The following is an 11,826-nucleotide window of genomic DNA, read 5'->3' on the forward strand; positions in this document are numbered from 1 at the left end:
ATATATGCATGCACACAGAACATCTTCTGGCTAATATATGTATGTACAGATGTATATTAATTGCTCCCTCAACAGTATACTTAACCCCTAGCTCTCTAGGTCATGTGATTGAGAATATGGGACCAGAAATCTGCTCCTCTGTAGATAACAGAGTGAATGATTCTGGAAACATTGATATTTTAATAGGAATGGGGTTTATATTTGATTTTGTTTTCCATTTGATACTAGTAAAAATCGCACGCCTACATATTCTAACACGATCAAACTATTCGGCAATAACACTACGTGATACCATTACATCAAACATTTATGATAATAGGGAGATAACTCTGATGGTAACTATTAATTTTCCGCTTAATATTCCTTTTTTCTTTGGTATATAAAGTCAGATTTTATCCATCCAACACTAATATTTAAACATACTCAAGTTAATAAGTTAATCAGTTTTTAGTTAAAGATTTAAGAATAGAAATTGTGTAAATAAGATGAAAGATTAAGAATATGATCCTTTCAAAATTGAGATATAAATAAGAGTAGTTATAGTATAGTTTATGATATGAGGGGAAGTTGGGGTCATAAAAGGGAGTAATCTGTAGAGAGAAGACTTAAATGCTGGGAAGTATATGATGATGGGAGATAGGTATTGATCTCTGCTGCTTCTGACTTGGGTGTAGTTGGTCAACTTGTACTGTGTGCATGTATGTATAGGGTGCATGGTGCCTTCATCAACCGAGATCTAACTATCTAACTCACCCCTTTCATTTGTCTCATATGTCATATCTCTATCTACATACATTCACACAACAAATTAATTTCAAAATACTAGTACTATTGGAAACCCACTAAACTATAACCTTTTTTTCATATATATAAAAAAGTAATATTTTATTTGTATAGTATAGTTTTTACTTAATAAAAGTAATTTAACATGGTTTTTGGAAATTAGGAACTTACTCTAATAAATAAATGCATGTTGTGGCCTGTGGGTGAGAGATAGAATACTAGAATAGTATATTAATATAAATTGTGTGTAGTAAAAATTGAAGCATGGTTGCGTAGACTTGATGTCATAATTGCTGCTGGGACGATCTGATCTCCATTATATATGCAATTGCCAAATGGCCACACAACACATTCATCTTTCATCCATATAGCTACCTTCTTCTCTTTTCTCGCTCTCTCTCTCTCTTCTCTTTCAATAATGGAGTTGGGAAGCATACTCCACTTCCTTGAGGATAAGACCATTCTCATCACTGGAGCCACTGGCTTCCTTGCCAAAAGTACATATATTATTCTCTCTTTCAATGTATAATTCATTCATATTACTAAATGTATTTATGTGTTTGGTTCTGTCAGTTCTGGTGGAGAAGATACTCAGGGTTCAACCAAATGTTAAGAAACTATTTCTTCTTTTAAGAGCTGCCGATGCTAAGTCTGCTACTCATCGCTTGCAAAATGAGGTACTATACTATTAATACTCACTTAATTACTCTCTTACACTTGCTTGATTTTCCAGCTAATATATATGCATGTTGTTGCAGATCATAGGCAAGGACTTGTTTAGATTGCTAAAAGAAAACTTAGGTCCAAACTTCAATTCCTTCATAGCACAAAAGTTGACACTCGTTCCAGGAGATATTTCTCGCCCGAATTTGGGTTTGGACTCTCATTCTATTCTCAAGCAACAAATTTACGACCAAACACATGTTATTATTAATTTAGCTGCAACTACCAACTTTGATGAAAGGTACATAGTACATACATATATATTCTGATGCTCTTTTTTATTTTCCTTTAATATATAATTAATAAATGAATATTATATTGCAGGTATGATATATCGTTGGGCCTAAATACCTTTGGGGTTAAGCACGTCATAAACTTTTCCAAAAAATGCACTAAACTCAAGGTGCTTGTACATGTATCAACAGGTTTGTATATATATATATATATACTTGATTATTATTAGGTACTAATTAAGCTAGTTATTAAAATGAGACAAGGAGTGTTGTTACATGATTTTCAGCTTATGTGTGTGGTGAGGGAGAAGGTCTAATAATGGAGAAGCCATATGAGATGGGTGTTTCACTAAATGGAGTTGTTGGATTAGACATCGATGCCGAACACAAACTCATACGTCACAACTTAACTCACCTTCAACACCTGGGAGCCACAGAGAACGAAATTAAAGTTGCCATGAAGGACTTGGGTATTACCAGGTTAGTTTCTCTATCAATTATATTATATTTAATAATTAAAAAAATTATAATTAATCAAAATTTATCTTATTTAATATTTATAATAATTAATAAATACTAAATAAAATAAATTTTAGTTATTTTTTGTTTACCTAACATTATTGTTATATTAGATTATAGTGTAGAGATTACCAACACTTAATTAATATGTTAGGCATTGATTGGCACACTACCTTAGACATTGACACGTGTATATTGACTATACGGTACCGTAGATATGGAGTAGGAAACATTGTCATTACTCATTAATATTATTATTCACATTATTGAGGAATGAGGAGTGAGGACCAGAATTATATATAGTAGCTTTTCCTCTAATAAGAAAGCAACAAGCCAACAACCGAGTCTTTGTTTCTTCTTGATGATTATTATCAAAGTATCATGTCTCCATCTTTCAGCAAATAGAAAAAAATGATCAACATAGATATGGGAGGAGACTTCATTCTTTTTGTTTAGATTCCAATATTTATTGCTATTTTGTTGGAAAACGACATATAGGAAAAATGAAGAGACTATGTATTTTGGTCGTGCCTTTTTAGTTTGTCCAGTTTATTGCTTATTATTTGAAATATAAACTAAATCACCACATTACATTTTATCATTATATTACTACCGAAGAAAATGAACGATCATTCATGCTCAAATTAAATATACGAGTCAATTTCAAGAAGACAACCCTACCTTATATATATTTTAACTTTGAATAGATTTAACTTAGTCTAACAAATTAGGTCTAATAAAAGAAAAGAAAGAAATAACCTTCCCTTATATAAATAGGCGGTGGAGTAATTTAATGGTGTTAGGAAATTAAATAAAGAAAATGAGGGTTTGGTTTATTGTCCATTAAATCCCGAAATAACTCCCTTACCAAACACGAGCAAGTCCTGCTTGAAAAAAGAAAATTTGTTGTACACATATGATGAGAGTGACCAACATGGCCACATTTGATCAGGCTTCATAAATTCCTGAGATATGCATGGTCCCTTTTTTCTGCTGATACTGAATTGGGCCGAAGCCCAAAGACATATGAATAAAAAAAAAAACGTGTGTGTGTGTGTGTAGGGCAAAGAATTATGGATGGCCAAACACATATGTAATGACAAAAGCAATGGGAGAGATGATAGTAGAGGAGGAGAAAGGCAAAGGAGAGTTGGGTGTTGATATTGTCATTGTTCGTCCTTCCATAGTTACCAGCACCTTCAAGGACCCATTCCCCGGTTGGGCCGAGGGTGTTAGAACCATTGACAGTCTTGCTGTTGCTTATGGTAAAGGAAAACTCACTTGCTTCCTTGGAGATCTCAACGCCATTGTTGATGTCATACCAGCAGACATGGTGGTCAATGCAATACTAGTGGCCACGGCAGCTCATGCAACTCATCGTGCTAATGGTAATGGCATATATCATGTTACTTCCTCTGTTCGAAACCCACTTCGAAACTGGAATCTGCAAGACGTGGGGTACAGGTATTTCACGGCCAAACCATGGATCAACAAGGATGGTAAGGCAGTGAAGGTTGGGAAATGCAAAGTGCTGAGTAACATGGACAGCTTCAACAGACACATGTTCCTCCGCTACTTGCTTCTCTTAAAGGGACTGCAGCTGGCCAACACTGCCTTTTGCCACTTCTTCCAGGGAACCTATCTTGATCTCAACAGGAAGATTCAGATCGTCATGCGCTTGGTTGACCTTTACAAGCCTTACTTGTTCTTCAAGGGAGTTTTTGATGATATCAACACACACATGTTGAGACAAGCTGTGCTCATGGACACTCATCTCTTTTACTTCGATCCCAACCTCATCAATTGGGATGATTACTTCCTCAACACTCATCTCCCTGGTGTCGTCAAATACATCTTCAATAACAATTATTAATAATATATATCTTAAAGCAAGCTAGCTAAGGCAGTAGGTATTAACTTGTTAGCAAACCGCCAAATATATATATAATTATCCTCACCATGCTTTCTTTAAGATTGCAGACTTATTTTACGTTACTTTTTTAATATTTTATATATAACATTATTTAACGTTAATTATTCTCAAAAATAGAAAATTTCTAATATAAGTGTTTTAAGGGTAGCGTGTATGATGCAATAAAGAGGTGGAGAAAATGTTTGGTATCCTAGATATATGATTATAGTTGCCATATTCAAACTTGAAATATGTTGAGCGCTCTGCTATTTCCCCTGTGATGGCGCTGATACGTATTTTCAAATTTGAATGCAAATGGGACCGATGTGTAAGCTTTTTAGTTATAGCTAGGAACTAACATTTACTACCCTATGCTGCTATACATTGAATATGGATGACCAACTCTTCCAAGCTAAGTAACCAACAATTAATTCAATTCACTCCTCGGATATTTCTTTTTAGTAAATAGGAGACTACTCCAGAGAAAAAAGAACCAATAATGATATCTATATCCAAATGTTGATGATGGCTTGCATTGTTACGTTGCCTCTGGGTCTGGGCTGTACTGTGGTCCTACAACTTTTTTATGGTGCTCTGCTCCGTCAACATAGTAATTAATTAAAGGGTAATAAAACATTCATCAAGTTACAAACAAGATGTAGATGAACATTCATAAACTATTATATTACTCTATTAATATATGTTAACTAAGAAAACATTGCACATGGTTGTCATTGAAATTATTAGAATTCCCATCCCCATGCTGCCATGCCATGCATGTACAAACAAATACGTAAGGAAAATACAACAACTAATAATGATTCTTTGACTTTTCACATCACAGTATATGACTACTTCTTCCCCGCCCCTAGAACATGGGAGACAGCACATTTTTATTTCAAGAGAAGAATACTCGCTTTTAGGTATATATCTACGAATATTTCATGTGGTGGACCTACGCTACCGTATATAATTAATATCGGCCTAAGTAGTTAGGTGGGACTTTCTTTGAGTAAACGTATCATTTTTATTCCTTCTTTTATATAAATGTTTTTATGATATTCTACAAATACTATTAATAAAATCCTTTTATAAAATGAAAAATTAAGAAAGATAAAATATTTTGCAAACATTTGATAAGACCTATTTATATATAAAAAAGTCTAAAATCAGTAATTTTATTAAATTCTGATCAACATATAATCATTAAAAAAAAATAAATAATTTTACGTTATTAAATGAAATTTTACATTACTAAAAACATTATTAATTGTTACTTAATAGTTATAAATCATAAAAGTTATCTATATAGGTATGCCACTGATGCATGGTATATGTAATGTGCACTTTATTTTCGAAATAGTGATTGCGTGCTAACCCACGAGAAAGAGGCAAATGTCCAACCAGCCTTCAAATTTATTAATTATGTTGGTCGTTGAACGTTGATGCATGCAAATTGGTTCTACGATTCAGAGTCAACATTGTATTACTATTGCACAGAAACCAAACACGTTCACAGTTAATGTTTGCATACTTGCATGTGACTGCCGCTGCGATATTTCTAACATGGCATGTATGTTAGGCTTGCCTTAATGTGCGAAGAAATTAAACCATCAATCTTTACTTTTAACTTAAAATTTAAAATGAATATGACCTAAAATGCTAAAAGTAATAATCCTAGATAAATTATACACTAAATGTAAAATATTAGGTGATTAATATATTTTTTTGATCTTATATTTACTCTTTTCCAACAAAACAAGCATGATTTATATAATATAATTGCCGCCAATTTTGTTTTATTAAATTTGGGTGGCCACGTAAGAGTGTCAAGTAGGTGAACAATAGACTTTTTCATATTCAAGTTTCACACTCCTCAGAAGGTTATTAACTTAAGACCACAAGCAAATTATTACTTTATTAGCTTATATTATATAGCGCTCTTCTAATATATAACCCAACTCTTATATATATATATGTGGCATGGGATACCACATTTCATCATCCACTAACTAAATAAGTTTCTATCTTGGTTTTTTCATCACGTCCCAATAATGGAAATAGGAAGCATAACTGAGTTCCTTAAGGATAAGAATGTTTTGGTCATTGGTGCCACGGGCTTCCTTGCAAAAAGTGATTCTCTTTTTCTTTCTCTCGCTCTCTATATCTCAATTATTCTTTGCTTATATTAATTTATATATTATTGTGCATTATTTCACACAGTTTTTATAGAGAAGATACTGAGAGTCCAATCCAATGTGAAGAAACTTTATCTTCTTTTGAGAGCCAAAGATGCTGAATCTGCCACTCGCCGATTGCACAATGAGGTGATCATTACAACTTTTATATAACCAAGAGTTTGAAATATGTTATATCTGTTATTCTTGGCCTTTTAAAAACACATATATACTAACATGAATGCAATAATAATTCACTAGCTAGTAAGTAGTGTATATATTATTCACTAATGTACATATATATGTGGTAAAATAATGTTCACGACCTTTAAGATGATAATGTATATAGCTAATATATAATTTGTTTTTCCTCTTTTCCCCGGCGATATCATAGATTTTAGGGAAGGAATTGTTCAGATTATTGAAGGAAAATGTGGGTGCAAAGTTCAATTTCTTTGTCTCAGAAAAGTTGACTCTTGTTCCTGGAGATATCTCTTATGAAGACTTTAATTTGAAGGACTCCATTCTACGCCAAGAGCTTTACAATGAACTTGATGTTATAGTTAACTTAGCTGCAACAACTAACTTCGACGAAAGGTATATAAATATATATTATATTATACATCAAGCTAAGTTGTGTACATAAATAATGTATGATTGTTAATATATAAATGCAGATACGATGTTGCATTGGGTTTAAATACATTTGGAGTGAAGCATGTATTAAGCTTTGCCAAAAACTGCACTAAACTGAAGGTGCTTGTCCATGTATCAACAGGTTAGTTGCAAATTTGGTCAATTGATTTTAATGTGATTACCAATTAATTTATGTGAAGAATATAATTAAATAATTGATGATGGATAGCATATGTATGTGGGGAGAGAGGAGGAGTGATAGTAGAGGATCCACACAAAATGGGAGTTTCACTAAATGGAGTGCAAGGACTCAACATTGTTGAGGAAAAGAAGATTGTGGAGAACAAGCTGAAGCAACTTCAACAGGATGGAGCCACAGAGGAAGAAATCAAAATCTCCATGAAGGACTTAGGCATGGAAAGGTGATTAATTTATCTATATATATCAATCAATCACAATCTAATTAATTCATGTTAATTAAGGAATATATATACTAACAAATTAAACAACAGAGCAAATGAATATGGATGGCCAAACACATATGTGTTTACAAAAGCAATGGGAGAAATGCTAGTTGAAACTTTAAAAGAAGATATGCCAGTGGTTATTCTACGTCCTACAATCGTTACTAGCACCTACAAAGAACCTTTTCCTGGTTGGGTGGAAGGCGTAAGGTAACTAATTCATTTCATAATTTTCTTTCCAAGCTGAGGCAATGAGTAGTTTAACTGTTAATTATATATCTCTGTATGTGTTGCAGAACCATCGATAGTTTAATTGTTGCGTATGGTAAAGGAAAATTAACATGCTTCCTTGCGGACCTTAAGAAGGTGTTTGATGTGGTAAGTAGAGTGAGTAATAATTAAGGTTGATGATGTTGTTAATGTGTATTAATGAATGAATTGAAATGCATGGAGGAGCAGATACCAGCAGACATGGTAGTGAATGCAATCCTTGCAGCAATGGTGGGTCATGCGAGCAATAATGAAGCATGTGATGAGATGATATATCATGTAGGGTCGTCGATGGCAAATCCAGTGAAATACCATGATCTGCGTGACTATGGATTCAGATATTTCAGCGCAAAACCATGCTTAGACAAGGAAGGAAATGCCATAAGAGTTGGCAAGGTTACGGTATTGGAGAGCATGGCTAGCTTCCAGAGATACTTGTTCATTCGTTACTTGGTTCCATTAAAGGGGTTAGAGCTAGCGAACTTAGCATTTTGCCACTACTTTGAGGGAACCTATGTAGACATCAACAGGAAGATCTCTATTGTTAAGCGTTTGGTTCAACTTTACAGGCCCTACTTGTTCTTCAGTGGCATGTAAGTATAAATATAATTTATTTCTTGGTTCTTATTATATATAAATATAAGGTGGATACTCCCATGATTACATCTTCAGATGAAGATAGCATTATGGACGATGAGTTGATATGTTTGATTAAATATGTTTGATTAACCATCTAAGAGTTTATAATGTCATCTTTATATAAAGATGTCATCATATGAGTATTCCCCTATATATAATTGTATGTTTATTTGATTTGGACACAGATTTGATGACATCAACAGAGAGAAATTGCACATGGCAGCTAAGCAAGGTGGAGCAGAGATGGATTTGTATTACTTCGACCCAAAAATCATTGACTGGGAGGACTACTTTATGAATGTCCACTTCCCTGGCATTGTCAAATATGTCTTCAAGTAGTGAAAGGAATATATATTATTATACTATCGACTATAGACTATAGACTCATTGATTGGTCACCTCATTTATTGTAGTTTATGCTTTTTTTTTTGGGTCAGAATTGTAGTTTATGCTAAAAACAACGCCTAGGATCATCTCACCATGAATGCACTAACTAGGCCTACGGGCTTTATTCCTTAACCATGGGCCTTATAATATGCGTCATGGGACTCTATTTCAATCAATTATATATTATTTGCAGTTGAGGTCTAACTCAACTGATTAAATCATATGCCTCTTAATATGCTGCATTCGAGTTCAAATCTTGATGAGTTCATTAAGTGTTGAATATGAATTTTTAAGTATTGTATGGATGAGTGTGTAGTGTGAATGTGTTGTGAAATTTAATATTAGAGTTGTCTAATTTACTTGACAAAAAAAATCAATTATATTATTTGAATATTTTATATCAATCTATATAATCAATCTTCGCTATCACAAAAACAAACTACGGTCAATTTAATATGCTTAATACTATGGTGCTGAAATGAATGATTTTCAGCACATGCTAAAACGATGCGGATACATATTACAAATGACGCGTATTAGTGTTGATGTAATAGGAAGAGAAATGAACAGAGTAAAAATAGCAGTTGACAGAAATTTATATGAAACACATGAGATAATTATGTAAGCGATTAATTGAGCGAATTGGGTGATTAATTATCTTTTAATTTCAAAAGAATTGAGTTGTTTTTATTTTAAGGTTGTATGTGGGCTTTTTTTTTTTGAAGAAAAAGTCTCTCTAAAAATTTTTTTGTATAGTTTGAGCATGGCCCATGAAACTTTTTTTACTAACTTATATCTAGCTGTTCTTCACAGCCGAGCCCTGAGTTAGATGACCACTTTGTGTGTCTCCCATAGAGCTGCACCGAATTCAAGTCCTCTTGGAGGAATATAGAATCATTTATGTGTATTCCCATGTAGTGTGTGTGAGTGAGTTGTGTGAGTGTATAATACATGGGTATATGGATATAATGCCTAGGATTGGAGGTTGTCCAATCCATTTGACGGAGATGTGAGGTATGGATTACTGCTTTCCGTTTCTCCGATTGGTAAGATTGTGTTTTTGAATTTTTGAGACACTTTGATCCAGAGTGAAACTATATAGAGATACAGATACACTTTCTATAATTTAATAATTTTATATATACTATTTTTTATTATGCAATGAATTTATGTTTTAATTATTTATTTTATTAATATTTTTTATTTAATTAATTTAATATTATATTCTCAAATTTTTATATTTTTTAAATTAGTTTTTATATAATAATATTTATATTTATTTAAAAAAATTTTAATTTTTTTATATTAACATATTTAACATTTATATTATTATATAGAATATTAATAATAACTTACCTAATTATGTTTTGACGATAATCGCATTCTACACTTTAGATAATTTTTTTTATAAAAAAGTATTTTTTTTTTCTAAATTTATGTTGTTAAAAAAAGATATCTTGTATTTTATAAGAATATTGTGTCTTTTAAATAATTAATAATTTATAATTTATTTTTAAATTTTTGAAAGAATTAATTTAAATTAATAAGATACATGATAATTTTTTAACTAAATACACTACAAACTATTGATATTTTATAATTTTATAATATACTATTAAAATTAGGTGTTGTCTATGGTACCTAGTTATATTCCGTGCCTAAGAGTGGCTATACCAAGTTGACCTATAATTATGCAACACGTGGTGAATTGATTAACAAATTTGACGCATGTGGCTATTATTGAGGCATGGTAACTCTGCTAATTAAGAATGGTAATTTTAAGTGTGCGTATTTAGTCTAAACAATCAATTAAATTTGTGCAAAAATAAAAAGAGAAAATTTCACTTTTCATTTTTGAGGAATGTTAAAATAATATTTTTTTCTTTTTATTTGTAAAATATAAATTTTTATAATTTTTAAAATTTATTTTTTTATCCATTTTAAACTTTTTGTATTAACTAATGTTAATTTTATCTATTTTTTAAGAAAATTAAATTATTTTTTAGAAAAATATCCTTTAACAAAAATTTTATTTTTTCGTCACTAAATTTTTTATCAAAATATCCTTTAAAAAATTATTTTTTATTGATTAAATTATATTTTTATCAAATTTTTTTAAAAAATTAATAAATAATTAAACTATTTTTATAAAGATACCCTTCAATAATTTTTTAATTATTAAATTGTTATTAATAATTATAGTTATATTTTAGTTTTAATTTTTTGATATCAATATGTATTATGTTAACATTAAATAAAAAATTGGTAAGATTATTTTTCGATATCAATATATATTAATTGTTATACATATTAACAGTGATAAAAAAAATTTTATTTAATGTTAAAATAATATATATTGATATAAAAAAATTAATAAAAAATATAAAAATAATTCTTAATTAAAATTTTGATAAAATCACAATTTAATAATAAAAAATTTATTAAAATATATCTTAGAGAAAAATAATTTGATTATTAAACTTTTTTTAAAAATATTTTGATAAAAATACAATTTAATCAATAAAAAAGAATTTATTAAAGGATATTTCGATAAGTAAAATTTAAAGAAAAAAAAATTTGCTAAAGAATATTTTTATAAAAATAATCTTTTTTTTTTGGAAAATAGATAAATTTAATACAAAAAATTTAAAATTGATTAAAAATAAATTTTTTTAAAAGTTATAAAAGAGAATAATGTACATTTTACAAATAATTACTATGTTTAAACACTTAAATACAAGTAAGGACAACAATATATATTTCACCTGTCACTATTTTATTGGTTAGTCAACTCATAGTTACTGCTAATCACCACTTTAATATATTCCTATCTATAACCAATTATAAAATTGATATGGTTCGAAGGTATTATAATTGAAAAATATATTCTTTCAGAAATGTTAATTTGGATTAAATAATGTTTGAATTATTGTGGTAAAAAATTAAAAAATAAATGATGTTAAATTAGACTTGGTTATTTATGTGTCACTTAACTAACACGTATTATATGAGATTGTCTTGAAAACAGCACCTACATATAAGTTAGTGAAAAAAATTTTATAAGCTATGCTTGAACTATATAG

The 11,826-nt window shown here is 30.4% G+C and overlaps 1 protein-coding gene across 4 annotated transcripts; it reads left to right on the forward strand.

Moving 5' to 3' along the window:
* The first annotated feature begins 1,145 nt into the window (after window positions 1-1,145).
* On the forward strand, window positions 1,146-8,961 carry LOC107476516 (fatty acyl-CoA reductase 3). 4 transcript variants are annotated; one of them, XM_052259774.1, is made up of 9 exons: window positions 1,146-1,280; window positions 6,394-6,497; window positions 6,742-6,944; window positions 7,025-7,125; window positions 7,213-7,405; window positions 7,496-7,657; window positions 7,744-7,825; window positions 7,907-8,310; window positions 8,542-8,961. In XM_052259774.1, the coding sequence occupies exons 1-9, from the start codon at window positions 1,202-1,204 to the stop codon at window positions 8,693-8,695; spliced, it is 1,482 nt and encodes a 493-aa protein (XP_052115734.1). In that variant the 5' UTR covers window positions 1,146-1,201; the 3' UTR covers window positions 8,696-8,961. The 4 variants fall into 4 exon arrangements, with proteins under 4 accessions (XP_052115734.1, XP_015951707.1, XP_015951821.1 ...); XM_016096335.3 differs by lacking the exon at window positions 1,146-1,280 and adding an exon at window positions 6,194-6,303; XM_052259773.1 differs by lacking the exon at window positions 1,146-1,280 and adding an exon at window positions 6,194-6,303 and having other exon boundaries at window positions 8,560-8,961.
* Window positions 8,962-11,826: the final 2,865 nt, after the last annotated feature.

Source organism: Arachis duranensis, chromosome 3, assembly GCF_000817695.3.
Source record: "Arachis duranensis cultivar V14167 chromosome 3, aradu.V14167.gnm2.J7QH, whole genome shotgun sequence".
NCBI classification, from domain to species: Eukaryota; Viridiplantae; Streptophyta; class Magnoliopsida; order Fabales; family Fabaceae; genus Arachis; species Arachis duranensis.